The 27,815-nt window shown below is 40.6% G+C and overlaps 1 protein-coding gene across 4 annotated transcripts in view; it reads left to right on the forward strand.

The window, feature by feature from the left end:
* Nucleotides 1-2,699: 2,699 nt before the first annotated feature.
* The window catches only part of garnl3 (GTPase activating Rap/RanGAP domain like 3), a 126,591-nt gene continuing 101,475 nt past the window's right edge, over nt 2,700-27,815 (forward strand). For 2 of the 4 annotated variants that reach the window (XM_012866211.3, XM_012866209.3), the window contains exon 1: nt 2,701-3,239. In XM_012866211.3, coding sequence (XP_012721665.2) covers nt 3,142-3,239 — 98 coding nt within the window. In that variant the 5' untranslated portion in view covers nt 2,701-3,141. Of the gene's footprint in view, nt 3,240-27,815 lie in introns of all 4 variants that reach the window. The other 2 variants (XM_012866213.3, XM_036140405.1) reach the window with 2 other exon arrangements.

The raw sequence follows: 27,815 nt of genomic DNA on the forward strand, positions 1-27,815 counted from the left end.
TCTCACATCCCCAGCACGTCACAGCAAGGAAGTTTATGATTTCTCTCTGAGTGACACCTTTTGCTAGCAGCTTGTCTCTACAGCTCCGGCACAAGCATCGTTCTCCATCGGGCCTGACAGCCTGTGTTGTGATGGTGTGCTGAGCTTGCTGCTTCTTTAGATGTCAACTGGAGTCGAAGAATGCTGACAGACATGTTTTAAAACCCAGCACAGTGGTGTGGGAAAAATTCAACGATATGCAACATGATTTATCAGATATGCTCTTAACATGGCGGAAATGTGTTGAGTAGGTCACATAGAAAAAATGTCTCTCTCATATCCGGTTGGTTGGCCACTACCATTTTGCCTGTTTGTAAAGAAGAACTACAAAGAGCCTGGAATACTACCTTCAAAGCACAAGTTCCTATTCACTCCATAAATGTAACAAATATAAAATTACTGGCCCACATCCTAACCCGATGGAATAAATATAAACACATGCATGTTGTTTAAGATGATGGGGTAAAACTTAAAAAGCATCTTCACAGCTCTTATAGCATTGCAGCAAGGAGTGGTACATTGGGATCATCTCCATAACATCCATTTAGAGAAGCCATCTATATGTCCTCCAGTTGTTTAGGAGGCATGACAATAAAATACCTTTTTCTGTAAAAAAAAAAACGTGAGGTTTGCCAAATTTGTCTGTGGCTTCGACTGAAACTGTTAGCTTTGGTCAGATGAGTGGGTGCGCATAATTTGTCTCCGGATAGAATCTGTGCACCGCGTGGGCGGGGTTTGCACACTATTGTCAAGGTGCATCAGCCAGGTATCATCCCAAGGTGAGAACAGCAGGTCAACTATGTGACTGATATGAACACAAGATGTTTTGCCATTGTGGGATAAAAATATTTTTTTAAATAATCCCCCTATTTGGTTACACCTGCTTATCTTTGCAGGGTTCACTTTTTTCAGAATTGTACTGTCACAGACCTTAATGTGAGTCACTCGAGACTCAGAGCTGTGGTCTGTGAGGCAGCACAGCACCTCTGTTTTTTGGATGTTTTCCTTAAAGATGACAAGGTTAAATTCTCCTGATGTTTTACTTGTCCAATTATTATTTATAATAATTATGAGAATATTCCAATTACCTCATCTTATTTATCTGATGTAAATACTAAGTTCAAAACTTAGTATTGACATTGGATAGATGAGGTAATGTGAATAATTTGGATTGCTAGAGGAAGCTGAAGAATTGTTAGAGAGCATGCAAAATCTATGCAGACAGACCCCAGGTGGCCATTCAAACCCAGAATGTTCTCGCTGAAAAACAACAGTGCTCCCTACTGCCCCACTGTGCCTTAAACAATATGATCAAAATGTATTGGCAAAATATTATGTTACAGTCTGTGTGTGTGTGAGCTCCACAGTTTTGTAGTTGACTTTTGCCAATTTGCATGAGGAGAAGCACCCGATGCCCACTGTTCAGTGTGGTAGATAATCTGTGATGCTGTGAGCCTCTAAAAAATGCAACCAACACCGACCTCCAATAAAGGTTTAAAGGCTTTAAATCATTTATTGGATGTTCAAATAAAGGAGGCAAGTTTCTGGGATCAGTTTGAGACAGACATGGAACACCAGACAAGTTTTGGAGATGCTCTGACCCAAAAGTCGAGCCATCACAATTCAGCCTTTATCAAACTCTCTTTAATCCTGACACTTGTTCCTTGAGTAAGAAAACTTGTTGCTTAATCCGACACACTAACCATGATGAACTACTGTTATTCATGTCACGCAGAGGTGGTTCTCACATGAATTGCGTCCTTGGTCAGTCTTCCTTGTTAAAGCTACTGCGAACCCCCTTGCTGAAGTTTTGTCACCCATCAACTAATGAGAAAATAAGATCCAGTGCAGTGAAGTCTTTCGCAATGCCGGTTCAATCTCAACAGCAAGCAGGGGACGCCTGCTGAACACACGGTGGATGCCAATTCCCCCATTGATTGAGCATACAATAAAGCAATACCTTGTGCTTGGAAGGGGGCTTTCTATTACCCTGGGCAACTGGCAATATGACAAAAAAAGCCTTAATGTATACATATGTTATGTATGTATATTTATGTATGTATATATGTATATCCTAACTTAAATAAATAATATATTTTTTTTAAATAATCCACCTATATGGTTACACCCGCTTATCTTTGCAGGGTTATCTATTTTCAGAATTGTACTGTCACAGACCTTAATGTGAGTCACTCGAGACTCAGAGCTGTGGTCTGTGAGGCAGCACAGCACCTCTGTTTTTTGGATGTTTATATATATATATATATATATATATATATATATATATATATATATATATATATATATATATATATACATTTTCTGAGCCGCTTAATCCCTCATGGGGTCGCGGGGGTTGCTGGTGCCTATCTCCAGCGTTCAGTGATGTTGTGATTTTTTGGGAATAATATTGATTGAGTATTCAGTTCAATATAATCTCTCCAAACGTGTTTGTTAAAGCACGACGACGGCAGCGTAACCCCGGCCCCTCTGTCTCTGAATGTGTCCATCCGTGCACTAATTACACCCCCAAACACGCAGGAGCGCGCCCCAAACCATGTTGGCGCACACGGCCGCTCCATAACAGTGTTGACATGCCTGTCTCTCCTCCTCCGTTCTCAGTCTCCTGAAGTAACTGGCCAGCAGCAGCTCGGTGGGACTGTAGCTCAGAGAGTCTGAGTGAGTGTGTGTGTGAGAGAGAGAGAGCTGAGCTCCAAACTGTTCAGGATCTCTGGAGCGACGGGGGCTCCTTGCGCAGTGGTCCGCTCAGGGAAACAGCTGCAACAGCCTCTCTTCAGCCTCCTCCCTGGAGAGCTTATGGAAGTACCAGCAGCCGGAAACCATGCACCTATCCTCATATAGGATCCAACACCTCGATTTGTGTCCATAAGGAGGAGGTGAACCTTGCATCGGAGGATAATATTTTGGCCAGCCTGTTTCTCTCTCTCTCTCTCTCTCTCTCTCTGTCCCTGCCTCTCTCTCTCTCTCTCGCTCGCTCTCTCCTCTTCGGCTCTTGCAGTTCTCCGCTCGATTTTTTTTTTTTTTACTCTTCAAAAACGAGGCGCTGCTGTTTCTCAGAGTCTACCTGCTTTTCCAGCACCCATGAATTCTGATAAAAATGCGTACCTCGGCAAAGACAAAGGCATCATGCGGAAGCGAGCTCTGCTCCTTCGGAAGGGTTGCAGCTTCGAGATAACCAGGTAGGACGATCATGTTTCTGTCTGGGACAAGAGGGCGATCAAACTGGCTGGACTGCCCTCACTGGCAGCATTGTCTTATCAGAGAGAATGGACTTCTGGCGTGAGCACAGCATGAGTTTGAATGGGTGTCTTGTAGACGGGATTTACTGTGCGCATAGAGAGGGATAAGAAGCGGGGATGTCCCGACCCCGTTATGTGGTCATAAATATTGCAGTGTAATATTGGTCTGCTGAGGCATAAATGTACCATTTTTACCTGCTGTTTTAGTGTTGCTATAGCTCTGCCTCAACGTTTCCTATCGAACAGTGTAGAGGTGCGTTACGCACGGGTGGATTTCCTCTCCACCTGACTCTGCAGTGTATCCCGAGCCGCTTAGTGACAAGACTCAGTCCTTTGTGAATTTGTGGCCAAATTTAGGAGCTGATTGGGCATACTCTCCAGAGCCGGACAGAGGTGATTTGAGGCCCTGTACAGAATCTCTTTTGGGCACCCCCTCCACGACTTCCACGCTTGATCACATTTGTGCCCTGCATTTAGCACAACTTGTTTTGCAGTTAAATATATTCCCAAAAATGCAATAAGCTATGTGACAAAAACAGTAACGTCAGTCTCTTAAAAAACGTTGATTATTATGCTAAATATTTGTATTTATTGATCTTATTTCAATATTTTTATTCTACCCATTCATTGTCTTCTGGTTATCTGAGTTTGAGTTGCTTCACTCTCCAGTTCATTCTGGGGGATTCCGAGGTGTTTCCAGGTCAGGAGGAAAATATAGACCGTCCAGCAATTTATTGGTCTGCCCCCCAGGTTCCAGTAGGACATGCTCAGAAATCTTTTATAGTTGGGCACCACAGAGCCATGCTGATCAGTGATCAGACCTTCCATCCTAACCAGTTGGATGAGTTTTTGTATGCTCATTATTCTAGGGGCTTTGGCTCCTGACAGGGTCTCCAATGGTCAATTAACCTCGGGGTAGGGGCCAGAATAAAAGCAGTTAATTGATCTCAGTGAATGGCAGACTACAATCATGGCCTGGACTAAGGAGACCGGGTCACCATCCTGGAGCCAGACTAAGGGCAGACTTGGCTTTCATGGCTCTGCTGGCATCAGCTTGAAAAAACACCAGGAAGCCCCCTTTATGTGGGCCATTCATTACTGGGAGAAACAAGAAGATTGTATGCCACGCAAGCCAGGTGGCAGATGAGCTAATGCTTATTTCCAGCTGCATAATCTGATGTACTAAGTGAAACAGCCAGAGCTATACTGTGAAGCTTTCTTGAGCTCAGAGAATTAGGATACGCCTTCATCCCCATTTTTTATCTGTAGGCCAATAAAAAGTGAATTCAGAGCATTGGGGAATGTGGCAATATTTTATTTCTTAATTTATCTTAATGTGCTATTGCCACAGTTTTAAGTTGAAAAGAAAAGAGCAGAGAAGTGAAAATATAGTAACATTAGATACTGTAAATGAACAATCACCAGGCTGTAAGTCTTAAGACTTAGACGTAGACAACTTTATTGTCATTTTGTATGTACAGAGTGCATACAGAACGAAATTTCGTTTCATACAGCTTACGACAGAGTAATGAGATTGCAGGTGGAATAAGGAAACATTACAATATAAAGTGCAGCAGCAGTGATCAGAATGTAACAATGCAGGAGAAAAACAGTGTGCAAAACAGTGCAGAACAATGTTCAGCCATTGTTTATTTATGTGCAAACATAATGGTGCAAAAAGGCTTTTTTATGGAAAAGTATGGTGCAGTGCAAAATAATATGTGCAAAAATGCAGCAAACGTTGAGTTATGTGCTATTCAAATGGATAATAAAAATCTGGCAACGTCGGTAGTGCCAAAATAATGATGCAAATGTGGTGCAGAGTCCAGTATAGAGTTCAACAGTCTCATGGCAACAGGAAAAATGAAGCTGAAGGCGCAAGTTCAATCGAAGAAACTCATCGCCTGCCTCCATTCAATCAGAGTCCGATACGCCTCTGATGTGAGCCAATCAGCTATGAACCGCACCTCCATGAAGCCAATCAGCATCCCACGCTCATCTTAAAAGCAACTTCAAATCCACGTCTCAGCCTGCTAACCAGCAAGCGCAAACGGATTGCATGTTGGATCTAGAATCAGATGTCCGATTCAACCCACCCCCAACCCCTTCTCCACCATCATAGCGAGTTCATCTAGCTTCCATGACGTTCCTCCATCCTCAACCCATCAGAGTGTTTTCTCCCCTCAGTCTTCATCACTCCCTATCGCCTGTTATTGGTCCGGCAGAAGACCACCATGTTGGGCCCGGTTCTGCCAGAGGTTTCTTCCCAAAGGGGAGTTTTTCCTCTCCACAGTCGCTTCAAGCTTGCTCATCATGGACAGTTCATGCAAACCTGTGTTTATCAAGTTGGACATCTATCTTAAACAGATCACCATATGGACTGAACAAACTTCTTCTATCTCCACTCCACCACCAGTTTCAGACCTGGGGGGAACATCTCTGTTCTCATACATCTACTTATGCATATTAAAGTATAATTCAGCATTAATGTTCCTGCCGAGGTCTGAGCGCCAAAGACTTAAAATATTGTATCAATAAAATCCTTCTAATTGCCATTTCTTTCTCTGTGAGTTTTTCAGATTGAACCAGCAACAACCTGTTGAACTCAGAAAAGCATGTGCTGTTTTAGTAAGAAATATACAAATAAACAGAAATAACTTCATGAACTCTATATAAAATGTGCCATAAGAGAAGCATTTCATGGTGACCTGTAAAAAAGGTCCACCTGTTTATGAAACATGTTAGCTCCAATGCAAGTAGCAGATATGGCCAAATTAGCTTTAATCACTGTTAACATTGCTGTCGAACTTAATCGTAGCTGGTGCATTTTTACATTATAAGTCGCATAGTCTGAATATACCTTAGGCCAGCCCTGGTACACACCAGCTATCACTTTCTCTCTCTCTTATTCAGCCCTGGCACAGAGAGTTTCAAACCACATCAACGTTTGTCAGAGATATGACAAATTAGACATAAAAATGATGGCTGGGTTGAGATCGCCTGCTGTTATCTGAAAAGGTGAAGGCAGCTGAGACGACAGGGAAGTCAGCGGCACGAATGCGAGGGAACATGATGGCAAACAGACCACATAATGTGCAGCCGGTGGACCTTTTCTGCATGAAACGACTGCGTTCCAGAGATATGTGACCTCCCGTCGGGATGATACAGTCTGCGTTGCAGCGCAACCTTGCCCCTGCTCTCTGAGCGGTCTCAATTTTCCATCAAAGCCTGGTGGCTGGAAGTTCAGCTGGTCTAAACCAGGGATGGGTTATTATTTTTTTTCAAAGGGAACACAGGAGGAAATTGAATGATGTTAGAAGGGGGTCATATATATTGCGTACACGTTCATAAAAAAAAACCCACGGTAATGTTTAGACATCTCAGCTTTTGCTTTGTTTTGCAACGCTTTTGCGATCAGCATAACTTTGTGGGAAATAGCAGCGTCAACTTACATTATTAACCTACAGTAAGGCAAACATTTCAAGCTGTCAATTAAGCAGTTCAAGCATTTGTGGAGCACAAAAGTATTGCACTGCCTAGCATATGAACACTGAGAAAATTTGTTTTTTGCAGCATTTATGAAATCCTAATTTTATTTACTAGATTTCAAAGACAAACACCACATTAATTTTATGAAAAAAAAAAAGTGATAAGTTCAGGTGGCAATGCTTAGGACAGCGAGAAAGGATATGCATCTGGATTTGGTAAAATTCATAACCGAGAGCCTTTGTTCACAGATGTAGGTCGATCGAAACAGAACCAGCAGCTCCTGAGTAGACCTCTCCAAGTGTGGGAAGATTTCCTCTTTTAATGAGGAATAACGCTCTGACAGTGATACTGATTTAGAATGCTCTGGCAGTAAATTATCAGACTGCAGATCAATAAGTTCACGCTGAACATCACTGGGTGCATTATCCACACTACAAGTGAAGGGAGAAGAAAAAAAAAATCACACGCATCTCACTTTCAACTGTTTTGAAGTCTTCAAATCTCTTTTCTAAATTTGCCACGCAGTGCTCGTAGTACGGAAGAATACTTTTGTGGAGGTAATTAGCTGATAGTGTGTGATAGTGTCAGCACGTGAGTGAGACTTGTAAGAAGCTTCAACTTTGTCATGAAAGCTGTTTCAAGCTGTGCATTTTGTGCACAAAGAGGCCCTTGCCTTGCAGCTTGGTATTTAGTTCATCACATCAACAGCGAAGGACAGGTCTTCCATCCAATGTGCATCTGATAGTTCTGGGATCCCCTCGCTCTCCGGTCCCATTTTAGGCATCTTACCCAGGCTGAGCCATCTTACAGCAGTCTGATAGCCTCTGTCACTGTGTTCACTGCAATACTCCTCCAGCATTGAAAGAAACTGTGAGTCGGTAGTCTTGCCCTAATGAAATGAACTATTTCAGTTTTGTTTTTGTTTGTTTTTCAGTACTGAATTACACAGCACATCCTGATGATGCTGTATGTGCTTCCACAGTCCAAATTCTTTCCTTATCAGATTTGGACAGCCATTGCTTGTAACACCTATCGGTTTTGTCCCTTTCTTGTTTCTTATGGCTGCATTCACCTCTGTGCACAAATCTCTCCCCGCTGTAGTGCCTTTGATTGACATAGCTGTCAAGCTCCTGCTGCATCTCAAATCTTTTGTTAATCCACGTACAAACTTAAGTAACTGGGCTGTGTCACGGGCATTTCAATTCCAGTCCAGAGCCAAGGAAAATATGCCAAGATTGTCCATTTTCTTTTGCAGCTGAAGCACCAGATCCCCTGCGACGTTCTCGATGCGGCTCATTACGGTGCGCCTCGAGAAAGACACTTTCACAAACACTTCTTTTTTTCTTCTTTTGCTCGGGGCAAATTAAAGCTGAAGGCACCACCAAACCGTCTTTGATGAACTCCCCATCAGAGAACAGCTCACCATATCTTGCAATTTTATGGGTTAATACAAAGCTGGGTCCTGACTGCTGCATCCCTGGAAGAGAGGAGCTTTGTAGAAAATCCCTGTTGCTTTTGCAATTTGGCGGACAAATCTTCTGATGCTCGTGCCCGCTCTGCATCAGTCAAATTATTACACTTCTCTCTGTGTTTTACTCTCATAATGGTGATTCAAATTGTCATTCAAACAACGCTTTATGTTCTCCACAAACTAAGCACACAGCTTTATGATCGATTTCAGCAAATAAATATTTAGAAGTCCATGCCTTGTTAAAAACTCTAAATTCTGCATGTTTTTTTTTAAATTTAAGTTCTTAAACGTATATAGCCTCATTATTTGCTTAAAAAAGGCCAAAAACAATTTGATCATGATAAAATAAGGTTATATACACCAAAGCGCGATGAACGAGTATAAAAGATGTGGAAACATCTACCAATAGTATTGCAGAACTATCATAATGCCGGACCGAGCCTGACCCTCTGCAATACCTTACAATAAAGCGTCAGCTCGGCGTGATCAAAGACCAACCATTATTAATTAAATAAGCTGATCTACAAAAACTTTAACAGCCTCATAATCAACTCTGCGGTCACATGTAAGCAGTCGGTAGGTTTAGCGTCCGTTTCAGTGAACACCAAGGGTCATACTATATCCCCAGTGACATTCCAGTCTTTTCACTCTTAGAATGGAACTTGTTTTGCATTTTTTCCCTCTAGATCTTGGACCATTCTTTATTGTTTTGCTGGGAGATGCTAATAGTCGTTAGCCGCTTCCTTGTTTTATCCGTTGTTATTAAAAAATATACACGAAAGGCTTTATTTACTGAGAAATTGAGCAAAAACAAAGCATAAAACACCAAATTTTCAACTAATATGCCAGCAGGATGTGACAATATTTCATAAAAACCTTGTATGCAAACAGAGTGAGCTACTCAGGTATAAATAAAGAATTGTCAAATACCATGCCTATGCACCTTTAAAAGCTGTACAACACATTTACTGTAGACAGAAGCACGTTGATGACATTAAGAAAGCAACAGTGGCCATCAAAATAAAAGCCATATCACTGCATTTTGTGAACCTATACCAGATGTTGCACTTACACTACAAACTCATGCAGGCCGGTCAAAAGCAGGTCTGGTCTGGACTCTCCCTATCATTAAATGCTCTAAAGTATTTTTCCCCTAAAAGTGGCTCCATGGGGAACATTTGGTAGAACTGAGGAATGCTGTCTCCACTGTTTTGGTCTATAGATGTTTGTTTCTACGTTCACAATCATCTCCAGCCTCTGAAGAAAATCTATAGGTGAACAGAAAGAGATCTGTCCTTTTTTTTCTTCTTCTGAGAGCTCTAGTGTGTGTGTGTGTGTGTGTGTGTGTGTGTGTGTGTGTGTGTGTGTGTTGGTGAGCTGTTGTGGGCATTCCGGCTGCCAGGTCTCACTTTGGAAATAGAAACTGCACTCAGGGTGTTCTGTGCGTGCGGGGGTGAGGTTTAGCCAAGCTTAGTGCCGAGCGTTTATGTTTTAAATAACACATCCCTTCTAATTAGCCCGATCAGACCTGTGCAGCGAAACAGGTCGTTACATTTCGGAGTCTCACTGAAAAGCTTCCTCGGCTGTCCGTCTCTCCGGCACAGGCGGGCTAACAGACAATCAATCAAAGCCGGCCGTGAGGAGCCACCGAATGGGGGGGGGAATGGATTCTCCGCTGCACCAAGGGAATGTGAAAGACTCTCAAGTAATTGGGTGCTGCTGAGAGGACGGGCTGTAAGCAGGAGTACATCGCCATCTACGCAGAGGACCCGGTGACAGCTTCATAAGGAGTCGTGGAGAATGTCAGAATCGTGCACTTGTGCAAATAAAGTAGCAGAAGTGTTTCCAGATGCTTGCCCGTGGAATTATGTCAGGAGGAATCTTTATCTAGACACTGATCTGACCTCTTTTCCTCCTGCAGGCCACTCTGACAGTCCCAGAGTGAAAACCATCTTTTAGTAGCTTGATTAGTGAGGTACAGCTAGGGGTTCATTACTAGTCTCTCAATTTCTGATGCAATGCTTGGTTCAAAAGCTTGAATACAATGCAGACATCGATGTTTAAAATCTTTCCGTAGCTCTTTTCAAGTGTCTTCAATTGTCAAATCAAGTGTCTAAACCTCATAATCCTTCACATTAGAGAGGACTCCTTTACTGCTGAAGAAACAATTTGCATCTGGCCCGTAAAGGGACAAATTAATGCTGCATGATTGCTTAAAAAAAGTTAAACGATAATTCATTGCCATGGGATCAAGCCATCCATCTGCTTGTTTTGTATTCAGAATCCACAAATTATAATATAACCATCAGGCTGAAAACTACCATACTCTCCTAGGATGGTTAGGTTCTGATATAAACCCAACCCATGACATTCTTCTTCTTCTTCTTCTTATTGTTCACAACTGTGTTTTGGACACTGTTTCATTATGACTAAGCCTTACCTAACAGAGTCAGCAGACTGCCAGCTGGCGGATATTCTTCCTGACAGCAGGTAGCTGCAGAGTTGCAGGTGGAAGCAAAAAACTTCGATAGACCTTTGCTGGAAGTAATTATTGGGTCATTTTCCTTTTTGGTGCCAGATGTCTTGGTGGAGTGTTTGTTTATCTTATGTGCACGATTCTGTGCAGTCTAGATGTCCGTCTAAATCACACCAAGTCTGTTGGGTTATGCCTCTTCCGGCTTTTTACAACTGGACTGATTTCTGTACCCATTTTTATTTGCATAATCAAACTCAATCACATTGGATGGAGAGAAACTATACGTTTAGGTCCATTTGTCCAGGTGTAAAAGGTCGCAGGACCTTTGCTTCATCTAACAGGATGTCTTCCTGTATTTACCTCCATCCATCTTCTCATCAACTCTGACCACCTTCCCCAATCTCTGCTTCAGAACAGCAACACGGCAGCATAATGGCACCACAATCATTGCAGGCTCCTATTAGGCCAGTTAACTCCATGTATACTGTATTGATCTCCTGAATGTTGCAAGAGGTTCTAAACTGTCAGTCTAAGATAACAGTAGTGTTGTTTGTAATGTTAAAAAAAAATCAGGGTTTGACAAAGAAAAAAAACAAATGCCCAGAAATGTGTGACTCAAACGCATCAGTGCATCACTTGCTATAGAAAAGCAAATCTGCTTCTTTCATAATACACTAAGGAAGTGAAAAGGGCAAACACACACCAATAAGTTCTTTGCTCTTACAAGTCAAGATTGCCAGAGGGAGAGCTTGGACATACTCCAGGGACAACAGCTCCTAACATTGTTAGCGTCTCTTTCCATTATTTTCTTAAAGAACTGCTGGCAATCTTTTTTGATCGTATGCCTGTCACTGTACTCCTGGCTGATCTTGAATTTATGAGATCGGATGACATGGTGACGCATCAAGGAGCGAAGTGGAGACTGACTCGAATCTGGCTTTTGAGCCTGCAGAACCAGTAGAAGTCTGTGAGACAGTGCCAGGGAGACAACCGCAGGTCCTATGTGACTGCCTGCAAACATAACAAAACCTTGATCACAGGAGGAAGATGTCCTGAGTTCAAGCCAGGAACCAAAAAAATCCGAACGCTTCCAATGAATCAGGCTGCAACATCAGCACATTCAGATGTGGGGGGAAACTAATTCCATTGTTTGCAATCTTTTGGGCTCTCGTCAATCTTTTCTCCAAGCATTTGTGGTTCATTTGAGGGAAAGGCATGTGCTGGCAGAGAGCAGCTGAACTGGAGCAGGGGTGAGGAAAAGAGAATCCATCATTAAGCTAACAAGGTGTGGTCAGAGCACGTTGCTCCGGACTCAAACCTGACAAATAGGGGTTTCGCTACAAAGTTGGCAGAAAGAGTTCTGTGAGACTACATCAATATCTTAGTTTAGAAATGTGTGCCATTCATTAAGTACCTCAACCACTCTGCTAATATCATGCTAAATGTCAGCATTCATTCATGACACGGCAACGATCATTTTACCCGGAGCTCCAGCCAGAGTGAGAGAGGGGGATGCAGCCTTGATTCTTTCTGAGCTTCTCTTTTCAAAGCGAATTTTCGTGTGTTTGCCGTCAGTTTTGAAATGCTGCCAAACTCAGATCAGATGGTCTGATTACGGTCAACGGAGATTTTGCTCTAGCTTGCACTGATTCCAGATGTAGATCAAGTGTGTCATGCTGCATTCATGTGCTCTGTTTGAACCTGAACCCGAGTTGTGACGACATGCATGTTTTAAAACAAAAAGGGGAATTATGTAATTGGATTCACCTTCTTTTGCTTTACTGACAAAGCTTTTACAGAAGCTTCAAAGCTCTGTTTGAATGAAAATCATATGTGTCAAATGTTTGATCTATACAAACACAATTAACATGTAGTTTTTATTTCTTTGTTTTGCTTTCTGAAGTACAAAGCTAAAAGTGATATGGGTGGGCTGCATTAAAGTCCATCACTAAACACCAAGCAGGGGGGTCGCGTTACAGGGCTGACACTTTTTATAGTTCCCTTCTGCTTTGGATTCAGTATATTTATATAAACTCTAGTCTGATTTCTTTAACTAAAATGTTTTAAATCATCAACCTGATTTTAATATCAAAGGAAACTTGAGTAAAAACAAAGAGAAGTTTTCAAATGATGAATTAATTTAAGTCAAACTAAATAACCTTGCCCTATCTAAAAGAAGACATATTCTGAAGTTACTGTGATTAATTGCCTGTTTTTTTGTTAGAAGTCACGCAACACACTAAGGCTTGAAAACTGCCTGGCATGTAGAATAAAGACATTATTTAAACAGAACCTGTCCGGCAACAAGGAGTAGGCTAAAGGTTCACATAAAGCAACACTGTGAGTCGATCTACTGAAATTCAGCCGCAGAGGAGAAACAGAGTCTTTAACATTCTTGAGTCTGGAAAGGGTTACAAAGGTTTTTCTTAGGCTTCAAGGCTCAGAACCACAATCACAGCCATTATCCAGAAATGGAGAAAACATAGAAGAGCACTGGACCAGCCTACCTAATTTTCTCAAAGAGACCAGCTACGATGCATCCAAGAGGTCATAAAAGAACCCAGAACATTTTAAGCACTCCAACCCCTACTAGCCTCTTTTAAGCTCAGGGCTCTGTGGACCAATGAGATAAAAGTAAAACTTGCAAGGTGTATGTCCTCTTACTTCTGATGCAAATCCAAGGCTATGTTCACACTGCAGGTAAAATGCAACCCAAATACAATCATTTTGCCATGTTTTTCAGTGAACGGGCCAATTCCAATCTTTTCACCCAAAATAAAAATCTGATCTGTGCCAACTCCATATGTGGATTTGGATACATATCAGATATTTTTCAAAGCGTCCGTAGTCTGAACGGCCATGTCACATTTTATCCGTCGTTTATGTCACTCACCTGGCTCCAACTACACATCCACACACAGTAGTAGCAGTTAGCGCTCCACAGAAGACCATTAATAACTGTGGGGCTTTCTTCTTACCTCCCCTCATCTTGCTATGACGTGGTTTTAATATTGTTGGCTCTCACTGCTCAACAGTTTTATAAAAATAAGGAGAGATGCTGCTTTTTTTTCTATTTTTTTAGCAAAACTTTATTGAAGACTTAAAACTTAAAACAATCATTCGCCATTACTTCTGTAAAAAGGACGCTGCTGTGTGACGTCTCCCTCTGTTATTTGCGTATGCGGGTCGCTTTGTGGTCTTGACCCGTTCAGACCAGTGGCGGAGCAAGGGCTTTTTTATTTGGGGGGGGGCAACAGGGGGGCAAAGCTGTCATGCACACAGTTCCACTAAGTCAAGTTTAGTACTCACAAGACCTCGAAGAGGGGGCAAACGGAAAAAAAAAGTTGCAGGTATCTTTAGAAAATAAATTCTTCGGTCCATACCACCACAGTTATAGCACTTTTGCTGCACATCATTTTCACATTTTTTAAATTTTTGATCAGCACCACGTTTGGGACACCTCTCGCTTACTTTTCAGGCGCAAGCTATGTAAATGTGGCTGCAATCGGTGGCAGTTATGCAGTTTAGGTTAATTTCATAAATATATATTACAATGAATAAGTTAAAAAATTATTTAGAATTAATACGACCAGGTTGGCAGGGCTGCACAGTGGTGGGTAGTGCTGCAAGGCAACAGTGGGTAGCGCTGTTGCCTTGCAGCAAGAAGCTCCTGGGTTCGAGTCCAACCCAGGGTCTTTCTGCATGGAGTTAGGTTAATTGGCTTCTCTAAATTGTCCTTAGGTGTGAGTGTGTGTGCGAATGGTTGTTTGTCCTGTCTGTCTCTGTGTTGCCCTGCGACAGACTGGCAACCTGTCCAGGGTGTACCCTGCCACTTGCCCAGTGAACGCTGGAGATAGACACCAGCACCCCCATGAGGGACCAAGCAGGTTAGAAAATGGATGGACGATCAGATTGAAAAATATGCATTGATGTTTAAAATGTACATTTTAAATGTTCTATGCGTTGTTCAGGGTGGATCGATATTTTCAGTTACACGTCACACTCGGTAGAGGGCAGCATGCTTTCTTTTTCTTTGTCCGTGTTGCCTGAGGCGAAGTTTTCTGCACTTTGATTAGGAAGACAGTGCTGCAAGATGTGTTTTTTACTAACCCTTCGAGTTAATGCGGCCAATGAGGTAAACTAGTTGTATTTTATGTGCTTATATGAAAGCAAGATGTTTATATTTAATAGACCTGTCAAGTTTGTTAGTCACATGTCACTGATTCGTGAAGGTGTGTTACTGAAAAATATGCTTTATTGTTTATTCTCTATGAGACTGCCTTACTGTATGAAAATTGATAATTTTATGTTCTTTGTACAATTCTCATGGCATCGTTGACGGCACCTGTGCCAATTAAATGCCAGAAAAAAAATCAAGAACGTCTTGTGTCCGTAATTCAACTTGGAGGGAGTTACAGTGAGAACTCAATCTGCTCGGCATGAGGTGTAGACTGGAGATGAGTGGCTGTGCCTGTCATCCCCTGAGCAGGAAATAAATTAGAAAGATTCATTGCACTCTAGCACCAGACAGATAAGACTGTCCATACGGCAGTAACCTAAGCAGCAAGCAGTCTGAAGTTTTACATGAAAGATCCAAAGTGATATATTTAAAACAAGCTAAATGTTAGGATACGGATCAACTATGGTAATAAATTCAAAGAAACCCTACAAGTACTGAAAATATTAAGTAATCTGGTGCACTGCACATTGTTATTTCTCTCTCTTTCGCATTCAAAGTTTTTCCTTTTATGGTTTTTATCATTTAAATCATTCTACATATTTGTGTATTTGAGTGCTAAATGTTTTAAAGAATTAGGTGCTCAGTAATTTGGGTTGGTTGTAGAAACCCAACATGACTGAGCACGTTTATGCAACTTTAGGTGGTATCCATTTAGATATTTTTGTATGCTTCGAAAACTCATATTTTACAGTTTAAAAGTATTATCCATTCTTAATGTTCTCAGACAAGTTAATCTAAAAGCAAGGTTAAGTTTGTAGCTATTATCCTATAAGTTATTTGAGCTGCTCCATTGTTGAGCTACAATTCTGTTAAAGATATAGCTGTAATTTATTGTAGACCAACTAATAAGTAAACATAGCACAATAGAGCAAATGATTGAAGATGAAACTAAAAATGGTGACTTACTTAATGATAGTACTGTATTTTTTGGATCATAGGGCACACAGTGAATTAACGTGTATTTGTGTGTCTTCGTCCACATATAAGGCGCACTAAATATTCTTCCCAAGTGTGTAATATCACTCCGCCCCTTCACTTACATACCACTCTCCTGAGAGAGAGAGAGCTATTCGTCTCTGTCAGGAGGACAGAGTAGTTGGACTACACTGCCCTGTTTCTAACATCAGGCCAAAATAAAAGTAACTTTTTTATTTAATCAACTTACTAGGTTTATTGTTGCTAGGGCATACACCGGGCGCGGGCTACCCAAACTCTACCACATACTTGTGCGTACTGTGTGCATACTGTGAGCTTGGTGGACTCTGAGCTTACTTAAGTCTTACCCTTCATAGTGGAGTGTACTATTGCCTACATTTTTGGTGACAAATTCCCATAATTTCCACACTTACTGCCAGTTGGATGAAGCAGCTGAACGGAGGGTAAAATGTGTGATTAGCTAGCTGAGCACGTAGAGCCGTTTCTTTTCCAGCAGGCTCCCACCGCACACCTGTCAGTGAGAACAGATTGGGACTATGATGCCGCACGTCCTTGCGACCGCCTGCTTGGAGCAGCTCAGTGTATCAAGGTCTGTGTCACATATAAAACAGTTTTATGTAAAGACTTCTTGCCTCCGAGAAGTTTATAGTGTGACATGTAACTGTATGCGCGGAGTCCGCGCAAGGTCTGCCTTGAGTCCGCCTCGAGCCTCCGCAGAATGAACTACACCCGAGTATTTGGGAGTCTTTACATGAATGCACTTCTGGTTTCAAACTTTACAGTCAAACAGTCCTATAGAGAGCTCAAGAGTCCGATCAGGTAGTGACACAGGGTACCGTAATGCTCTGAATATCCATTGAGCGGCTTTGTTACTAACCAAAGTCGTACCTACACATATTAACAGATTTTTGGCCGCATTGTACCAAATACAATTGCAAAAATACACAATTTTAATCGTATATAAGGCTCACCGGATTATAAGGCACACCATCAATTGTTGAGAAGATTTAAGGGTTTTAAGTGTGCTTAATCGTCTGACAATATGGTCATATTGTCGCAGACCTACAGCAGTCATCAGAAACTGATGAGGACCCACGAAGAAGCCACAGAAGTTGAAGGATCACTGAAAAGCTGCACCTTGTGTGAAAAATGCAATCATAACATTCAATCATGCTGGAAATTCAGTTAAAAAAAACAGTTCAACAATGTCTCAGGTTTGTTCAAACGAAAAAAATAATGTTTTTGGATGTTTACAACCAGGACATCATTCGAATAGCTGCAAAAGAAGAAGCCTTTGTGAAGCATGTAAAGGAAAACAGGCAACATGATTACACGAAAATCACAAAATGACAAACAGAAGAGAGAAGTGCAGTGGCGAGCATAAGGAGAGTGTATAATAAACTCTGTGAATGCAAAGTCAATGGAAAGAACAGATTGCAAACACATAACTGAACCATCAAATGAAGTTACATGAAACAGAATAGTGCAAGGCATGGACAACATGTACTCTTCCACAGTTGTTCCAGTGTGGTTATCCACATCAAGTAACCCAGAGAATAAAATTATGGTATGCACTACTTGACAGCCAAAGTGATACTACATTCATCATGCAAGATAAGGCAGGAGCTCTGGAAACAAAATGAGAGACCCTGCAGTTGAAAGACTCCACAATTTTATCCAGAAATACAATCATCCCAAGTCAGAGGTTTATTAAACTGCAAGTGAGAGGCTTCTATTCATCAAAGAAGATTTCTCTCTCTGTAACCTATTCAAGAGAGTTCATTCCTGCCAATCTAAGTCACATCCCCACACCAAAAACAGCAAGAACATGGCCATACCTAGAGCATCTTGCTGAGGAGATTGCTTAAGTGATTGAGTGTGACATAGAACTGGTCATAGGTTACAACTGTTCACAGGCTTTGTTACCCCGAGAAGTAGTGCCAGGCAAAGACAATGAGTCATTTGCTCAAAAACAGATCTTGGATGGAGTGTAATCGGTTGTGTTAGCCTATAAGTTGACTATGGTGATGCAATTGGAAGCAGCCATAAGTTCATCACGAAGTTGGTGGAACCTGATCTACAGGCATCTAAAAAGCTCACAAGTGAAGTGGAATATACATGCTGAACTCAAGTTAAGAAGGTAATTTCTCTACCAGATGTGTTGAGGATGCTTCAGTCCGACTTCAGCAAGAGAAGAGTTGAAGATGCAAATTTATCTCAGGAAGATTTGCGCTTCATAACCATGATGAAAGAAGGAATCAAAATCAAAGCGAATGGTCACTGTGAAATGCCACTCCCTTTCAAGAAAGATCGACCCAATCTACCAGATAACGAGGCATGTGCAGTTCACAGGCTCCGATGCTTGAAAAGAAGATATGAAAGAGATAAGCAATACCAAAGAGACTACACAACCTTTATGAATGAAATCATAACCAGTGGGGATGCAGAAATGGTCCCAGGAGAAGAAATTAACAACTGTCAACTGAAAGACACGGGTTGTGTTTGATGGCTCAGGATAATTGAAAGGTGTGTCATTAAATGACTACCTGCTCACTGGACCAGAATAAAAAGCTTGATAGGTGTTCTCAGTCGCTTTCACAAGGGACAAATTGCAATAATGTGCAATATTCAGTGTATGATCCATGAATTCCATGTTAAAGCAGGGGACCATAGCTACTTAAAATTTCTCTGGTGGGATGATGGAAACATACAGGTGCACCCATCGGTGCTCACTACAGTGGAACAACCATCCAGTTCATTGAACGAAACTTTTATTTAGATGATGGGCTGACTAGTGTCGCAACCAAAGATGAAGCCATGAAGTTGGTAAAGGAAGCAAGGCAACCTAACATTGCTGGGAAACTGCAAATTCACAAATTAATTTCCAACAACCATGATGTACTTGCATCTATTCCAGAGGAGGAGTGTGCAGATTCAGTAAGAAGTCGTGATTTGGTTCTCGGTGAGTCTCACATTGAGAGAGCTTTGTGAATCAAATCGTGTGTATTCTCAGACCAGTTCCATTTCAGAGTAATTGTGAATGAGCGCCCACTTTCAAGAAGAGGAGTTTATCAACCGTGGCCATTTATGACCGTCTTGGCTTTGTGGCACCATTTATTCTGGTCAGGAAGCAATGGGTCAAGACAGGATTGAATGGGATGAGCCGTTGTAAGTAGACCTCAAAAAATGGTGGGAACCTTGGCTTTTAGATTTAAAGAATCCGGCTGACATTATTTGACAAAATCAAACAATGTTATCACCCAGAAGTGTTTGAGAAGGTTGAAAAATATGAGCTGCATCATTTCACAGATGCAAGTGTTAAAAAGTATGGTGAATGTTCTTACTTGAGAGCAATCAACATATCAAACCAAGTCCACTCTTCTCTAATTATTAGCAAGGCCTGGGTGACTCCAACAAAGGTCACCACTGTACTATCAGCAGCTGTTGTTGCAGTCTGAACAAGTGACCAACGTAGAAAAGAGCTGGAAGTTCAAGCCCAAGAATTCCTCTGGACGGATATGAAGGTTGTTCTTGGATACAATAATAACGACAGCAGACAGTTTCACATATTTGTGGCAAATCAGATTCAGCGTACCTGAGACGGTTCCAATCCAGATCAATGGAGAAATGCGGCCTCTGAGGACAACCGTGCAGATCATGCATCATGAGTTCTGACAGCAAAAGGACTATCTTATTTCAACTTGTTCACTGGTCCAGATTTTCTCTGGCACAACAAGCTTCCTGCTAGTGATGTTAAGATGAGAGAGCTGGGAGATGAAGATCTAGAACTTTACAAAACCTTTGTCCATAAGACACTGACAACAGAATATACAGGGCTCAATCATTTTTCAAGGTTCTCAGACTGGACAAGACTAGTTAAAGACATTGCACAACTTCTGTGATGTGTCAAGGGTTTGATATCCACAACTGACGAATTCCCCAGTCTTGAGGAGAGTAAGGAGTCTGAGCTTTTCATAATTTCTTCTGTCCAAAAGGAGGTGTTTTCCAAGGAAATCAAAGATCTAGAATCCAAGAAGGAAATGACAAGGGACAGTATAAATAGGCTCCACAAAAAAACTAATGTAGGCCAACAGTTGCGAGAGAGCCAAATACTTGCCAAAGCAACGTGTGCGTGAATGACATGTGAGTAGAACTACTGTTTGACCGGTTATAATTAAGGTTGATTTGGATATCTTTGTTAACTGCTGTAAGTGAAGGTTTGGAGCTGCTTTACCTTAAGTCACAGCTGTGTCGGCTCTGCAGCCATGCCTTCCAGTTAGCCACCTAGCACATCTGTGCTTGCAGATTGACGATAAATGCATCATGTTCATGTGGAATAATGCTTGTATGTTTATTGTCCAGTTTCAGTACAGTTCCCAGAGTGTTGCCACAGCATAAATATGTGGCCTAATTAGTTTAAAGTTTTATTGGCCGACATTCAAAGTTACTGTTAACGCTAACCGGAATAAGTATGCACAGCCTTTCACAATAAAAGCGTCATGTCGGATCCGGTACAGGAAGTGTTATGTTAATATTAAGGGTGACTTGACACCTTGAGAAATCTGTCTGCAGATGGGTAAGTGTATGTTTACTGGTGTTATGAGGGGCAGGAAATATTGTAATTTTTAATCATCAACCTTATTTGATTTCTCCTGTTTTTACCAGTCTGTTGACAATGATAGGCTAAGCTAACTGATTCATTTATGTTATTTTGTTATAACCTAATTTGTGTTTATTATTTTTTACAGAAAACCACATACAAAATACCCCCTCCTCATATGTTTATTTAAAATAAAGAGAAGAGGAAATACTGGATCAGACTCCAGCTCCTTTTTGACGCATACTCTGATTGGCCTTAAGAAGTGCTCTGACCAACACCCTTGTGTGAACTTGAAGCTAGCACATTATTCTATCTAACGAATAGTATCAGCTTCCAATAAAAGCGGCTGTCGACCGGTACAGGGGTATGTTTCAAGGGTATTGACCATTGAGAACGGTCTGCAGAGGGTAAGGTTGTTTATGGTTTATGGGGCAAGAAATATTGATTTTAATCATCCAGGGTACCCCCTTTAACTATATTAGTGCAGGCCTCGTGAAATATTATGAACCAGCCTATTTAATTAGCAAAGCACGTGTTTTCGATGCATTAAGAATTTAGCAAGAAGTATTATAAATTTCATAATCTTCATCCAGGGAAGGTAGACAATCTTTCATTCATTAGTTTTGCCGAATATTTTAATGTGTTCTGTTTCAGAAAGACGGGAAGAAATAATGTTTCCTACCTACGTCACCAAGTTACTCCGAGATTCTGTTTTTTTTTTTTTTTTTGTCTTCAAAACTTTTATTGAAAATTATAAGAAGAAATTTGTAGGAACAGTTAGCATACCTACCTGGTGCTTGAATTTATTCACCTGCGGCCATGAAAATGGTTAGAACATCTGATTTCCATTATCTAGATGGGTGGAGGAAGCTTTTGTCTAGTTGTGTGTGTGTATTTTTTGAAATTGGCCTAATTGTAGACCCTTTTGCATGTGAGACACCTAGACTCTGAGGGAACCTGACTAAGCGTCAATATATGATGAGTAGGGAGTGAGAATGTGTTGTGCAAACTTGTTGTGTGATGTCATAAAACCCGGGAAAGGAAGAAAACAGGACAAAAACCTCCATTTGTATTAATGGGTTGAAAGACAATGATGAAACATTCAGTTTCTTATGTGAACAACAGTGTTTAAGTCTTTATGACGGCCTTTGTTAACCAACATTCTCCAATAAACCACTCAAGCCTTCACAGAACAGCTGTTTATATACTTAGATTACATGACAAACGGGGGAACTCTGAGGACAACCGGTTGCTTTGGATTATATTTAGTGATATCAGAGTAAAGGAGACTGAAGAAAATTCATTCCACACTTTTCAGATTTTTATTGGTTTCCGTGGTTCTTTTCACTTTTCAGCTGTTCGGCAGTTGTTGGTCTGTCACATGAAATCCCAATAAAAGCGCTAACATTTGTGGTTGGAATGTGACAAATTGTGAGAAAGTAAGAGGAATTTGAATGCTTTTGCAATGCTCTTTGTTTCATTAGTCCAAGGCTGAAACCCAGAGGCAGAAGTTTACATTTCAGCTGCTCAGATTCTGGTCCTTGAATAAATGTTTCTTCACTCACTTACTAGTCCTTCTGCCTTATTTTCCAAGATGACAGGCAACTAATTGGCTTTCTTCTTTAGCAAGATCATTACAATCCACCAGTTATTTTATTTTAATTTTTTTCATTGTTTGACATCTAGAGACCAGAGAGTTAGGGTTAGGACCAAATATTTCTTATGATCATCATTGGCTTATTGTTGAACCTTGGAGAAAAGGGAGTTGAATAAAGTAATTTGACACATTAATTCAGGAATTGTGCAGACAGATTATTCTCATTATTTAGTTAAAACTATTATTTTATGCTCTTCAAACATTCCACACTTAATTAAAGAAGAGTGTCTGATGGGTTCCGGGTCTTACAGTGTGAAACACCATGGAAGAGCTGTATGTGAGCCTGGTGGGAAAATGTGATGTGAAATGTTAAATTAAGTAATTCCCCTTTTCCTTTGGAGCATTCCAAGGATTGTGGATGCGGCTCCTTGGGAACTTTAATACAATGTCAGATACTTTAAAAATGCAGGAGATATTGATGGAGTCAAAAGCATGACACAAGTCAGCAGGCGAGAGCACAAACCAGCAACCCCTGCAGGAAACATTATGAATCTGTAATTCTAAATGTCCTAGAAGATTAGCTAAAAGGTTTTCATGCTGTCTTTGTTAGGTTTATGATTTTTCAATCTGGGTCTGGATGGGAAATCTGTGCAAGAAGTACACAACAAAGAAGTTTGTTTGTTTTTTTAAGGGAATACGGAAATGATCTTGGAGTTTTCAGTAATTTCTAAGAGTAATGTGAAAAAAGAGGACTTGATTAAATATTAGTTTCTTTCTAAATAAATGCTAACATGTTATTGTCTAATCGTTTTTTATTATATCTGGAAAATAATGTGATTGAATTACATTTAAACACTAACACCCTTGTTTTAGTCATATAAAAAAATATGATCAATAATGGTTAAGACACCAAATCCACTAATAGCTAGAATTGATCTGATTTATTTTATTTACTTACTGCTCCTGTGTCTATATACCTTAGTTCCAGTTTTATTGTGGTTATTTGTATTCCATCATGTTCCATTGGCCTTTCCTGTTTCTGAGTTTTCTGTTAGGCTTTTGTGTGGTATTGATTCATTCTCATGCTGGGCTGACTGGTGTTCTTTATACCTGTGCCCTTTTACTGATTTCTGTGGGTCTTTGTTCATGTCAGCAATTCCATCTCCATCATATTTCAGTTTTCAACATTAAATATTGTATCAATGCCCACCAGTCATGGCATCTCCAAGCTTTTCTTGGAGAGTACAGGTGTCCTCCTTGCACATCTTGCATGAAAGATGAACTTGGGCAGACTCTTTCTGATGGTACAGCCATGAAGTTTCATATCAACAGTAGCAGGAGCCTCTTCTAGATCCTTTGACACTTCTGGGGACTTCGTTTACTATCTAGCGGTCTGCTTTCAGGGTGACCTGGGAAAGTTGACAGTTGTTTTGAATCTCCTCCACTTGTTGACTATTTTGCATTGAGGGGAATGGCTGATTTCAAATTCCTTCAGACCTCTTTAGATCCCTTTCCAGACTCATGTGTTGCTACAGTCCTGAAGGCCTCAGACAGCTCTTTCAATCTAACTATGGTGTTCGCTCTTATTTAAACAGTTTGCAGCACAGCAAACTAAATGTTGGGGGTTCAAACAGGGCAGGCCACCTTCAGAGTGCTGACTAATGAGGATTCTAATCATTTCCACCTGATTTGATAAACCCGCGTCTGTGTTGTAAGCAAGAATAAATGTGGGAGTTTCTTAATGTAATTCTCACCAGAATTTACTTGGATTGCTGAAATTATTATAAATCTTCTTGTGTGGATATATAATAATTTTAGGAAAAACACAGGCTCTTGTTGGCTGTGCTGTTTTTCTCACAACTGTGCATCCAGAAGAACCCTGTTTGAGAAAGATAAACCTACAATAAATTAGAGGTTCACACCATTAAAGGGGACATACATATTAAGCTTTTTAATTCATTCCTTTTCACATTTAAATAATTCAGTTGTGGTCTATATAAAGTAGAACTGCAATGTTTCGGAGGGACGGTGTAATAAACTGTGTGTGTTAATACACTTAACAAACAAATATTTTGACTTATCCACTTGTAGCTTCGGCATCGTTCTGCTTAGACTGCAAAACTGCAATGAAAAACAAAAATGGCACGTTCATGAAATTGGTTAGCCAGAAGTCCATGACCTTGCTTAGCAGTTCCACTGCAAATACTGTGAGATAATTGTTCAGAAAACATAATAGAGAATAGAGAAAATGGAACAGCTTGAAACATTTGACCCAAACAGAATATAAAGATATCTACAAAGTACCTGGACAGATTTTTCTGCACTCCTAGAGACTCCAAGCACACATCAAATTCTATTTAGGGCTAACAAGGTAGATTTTACATGATATGTCTATTTTAAGGGCCACATTAGTATTTTTGCCATGGCTTAGCTAAGACTGTTACTGATAAGTGAATAGGGGACTGCCGAAAACTGCAACATTTTCCTAGTTAGTCTTTTTTTTGTTCTGTATGGGACAACAATCTTTTTAGACCTTTTTTCCCCAAAGAAAACATCCAGGCTTGGCAAAACTCTCCCAAAGGTGTGTGGAGGAATGTTTCATGGTCTGATGAAATTAGGTGTAAAATTTAGGGCACATTTGCATAAAGTATGTGTGACACAGAATGGAGGACCTCACCGAAAGAACACCATACAGCAGTGATGGTGGCAGCATCATGGTCTGAGGGTGGGCTTCTACAGGTGGGACTGAAAATGTGGTCAAGGTTGAGGAAATCCTGGATTGTTTTATATATCAGTCAGATATCTCTTAGATGTCTGCTTGGAAGCGGAAGATGTTTTTTTTGTTTTGTTTTTTTTCCCAGTATCAGTATGAGTCCAAGCCTGTTTCAAAATCAACAGAATGACTTCATCATAGGAAAATGGGAATTGCCAAGCCAGCGTTCACAAGTAAATCTAACAAAGAATCTGTGGGGTCAGGCCGAGGGCTGCGGCACAGAGAGTTCCTTATAATTTTTTTATAATGCAGAGAACTTTTGCAACGGGATGTGGGTTAATATTTGAAAGTAAAAATTGTGGGACCCTGATTGGCTTCTACCAAGGTAGACTGAATATTGGCTTGTGTTTTTTTTATATATAATAGATTTGTTTGTTTGTTTGTTTTTCAGTCAAATTGCACAAAAATATTTGTGACCTTGAAGGCAAGAAAAGTTCTGAAATGATTCATTATAGCCTAATTTCTTCACAGGAGCCTAGCATTGTAACAGGGGAATTACATCAACTTGATCACTAAAGGTTTGCTCAGAGACTTAATGATACTGATACAACGTCTCCTTTGAAATAACCTTCAACGACATGTCTTTAACAAAGGGAACAGTTACACATTACCTCTTATTAAATCCCCCGTAAAAAAATATTTTGGCACTTTTTGTTTCTTTTTTAAGAGTCAATGTGCCCAATACTCCACCCCTGGAAGGGTAATCCTCCCATGTGCAGTGTCCATGAACTGTTGCTTTCTAACATCCATAAAAGGTGGTGGACGGGGAAGCTGAAACAGTGTCAACCAGCGAGGTTCTGCTCTGCAGAGCCGTACAGCCTGTCCCTCTGTGAGTTCTGGTAAACACTGGAGCATAATCGCTCCCATATGTGGCTGCATAGCTAAACACGCAGCACACAATGGAGCTCAGCAGGCTAATTGAGATGGAAAAATGGACCCAAATTACTAGAAGAAAAATCGCAAAAGAAAAGAGAAAAAAAAAATCCCTCGCTTGATTATAACCCTATGTAAAGTTTGAGTCTTGGAAACATCTGCTTCCATTTAAGACTTTTAGGGCATGCATGCATATTAAAATGCACCATGCTCTGCCCAAGGATTTTCCTAAAGGACAGAAAGAACCCAGTATCGCTGGCTAGAACAAACCCAGAGTAGCTACATGCAAACTTGCATACTGTTTGGGGTCCAGCCAGTCTGCACTGAGACACAAGCCACATGCTGGATTCAAAGCACAGGGAGGTTATTCTTTTCCTCACAGTCGTACGATAGTCTTTCTACAATGAACCGTGCTTTGGGGTGAGGCAATGAGAAAGTGTCACATTGATTCCCACCGTTTCAACTGTTAAACCTGCATCCAGGGATCCAGAGAAGGACAAGAGAAGGAAAATGGAGCTTGTGAAGGGTTAATGTTGTGCATTTTTACCCTGTGGTTTTACAGAAGGCTGGAGGGAAAGCAACAGAACAAGAACATGAAAGAGGGAAAGCCACTGAAGAGATATTTGCAGAACTATAAAGGAATGCTTTCTGCACTGACTCTGGATGTTATTTTAATTGTCGTGAGGGCTTACAGCGCCTTTGCGAAAGTATTCACACTCCCTGGAACCTTAGTGCATTTTGTGACGTTACAACTACAAACTTTATTGTAGTTTACTAGGACGTTGTGTGGCCAAGACAATGTGGTGCATAGTTATAAAGGGGAAGGAAAGTCATAGGTGATTTAAAAGTTTTTTGTTTTTTTTTACAAACCTGAAAACTGTTATAAGCCTTTATGTTCAGGCTCCTTTTGTTGAAACCTTGAATAAAATCCAGTGCAACCAGTTGCCGTCATATTGCATCCTGTCTGAATTTTAATCTCAATGCAGTTGTTCTAGCAATGCCTTAGATGTGTTTTTTAAAAAAAAAAAAAAAAAACAATAGTGAACAAGGAGAAAAGATAAAACATCAGATAGGTCTAGCTTAAGTTAAAGACTAGTTTAAATAAGAGTTAGGTTACTCAGAGTGCATGTGCAACATGTGCATTTCAGGTACACATTTATTTCATGAACACGCTTGCAACTAGTAGATGGATGTGTAACAGAAGCATATGGTATAGTTACAGTTTTGTATCATCTTGCTGTATCATTGTTATCAATATGAGCAAAATATGTTGACAGACTCCTTTGTATTAATTATAGCAGAGAGGGGAAAAGCAGATCACTGCTGATGGGAAAATGGATTGAGCTAAACACCAATCAATCCTGGAGGAAAACCTGTTAGAGCGTGCAATAGAGTTAAGACTGGAGCGGAGGTTCAACTTACAGCAGGACAGCCTTAAACATAGCCTGAGCTACCATGTTATGGTCTGGATCAAAATCTATCCATATGGCTAAATGGCCCAGTCAAAGTTCAGACCTAGATCCAACTAAGAATCAGCGGCAAGAATGAAAAACTGTATGTGCGCCGATGCTCTCCGTCCAATTTGACTGAGTTGGAGCTAGTTTGCTTAGATAATGAGTAAAGATAGGTGGATTCAAAGTTGGTTGAGTAATACCCCCAAAAGAAAAGATGTAATTGCAGCAAAAGGTGATTCTAAGAAGTATTCAATCTAAGGGCCTGCATACCAATGCATACAATACGTTTCAAACTTTTGATTTATAAAACACCATGTATGATTTTTCCATATCGTTCCTGTCAGACACTTTTTTAGTGGAAAATAAACTTGATTGATCACCCTTTACATGTCTTTTACATACTGAATACATTTTCATTGAAAAGTCACAAAATGAGCATTTAACTTTGACCAAACGGTATGAAGTTACATTTAGAAGCAACATGTTTCTGTCATTTCCTTAAAAAAACAACATTTTTGGAGTTAAAAGTTTTCTGTCCAATAGTAGCGATATCATGCTTTGTATTATTTCAATGTGAGGCCTTCTGCTTTAAAAAAGCTTCCTAATA

Source organism: Fundulus heteroclitus, chromosome 8, assembly GCF_011125445.2.
Source record: "Fundulus heteroclitus isolate FHET01 chromosome 8, MU-UCD_Fhet_4.1, whole genome shotgun sequence".
Classification (NCBI taxonomy): domain Eukaryota; kingdom Metazoa; phylum Chordata; class Actinopteri; order Cyprinodontiformes; family Fundulidae; genus Fundulus; species Fundulus heteroclitus.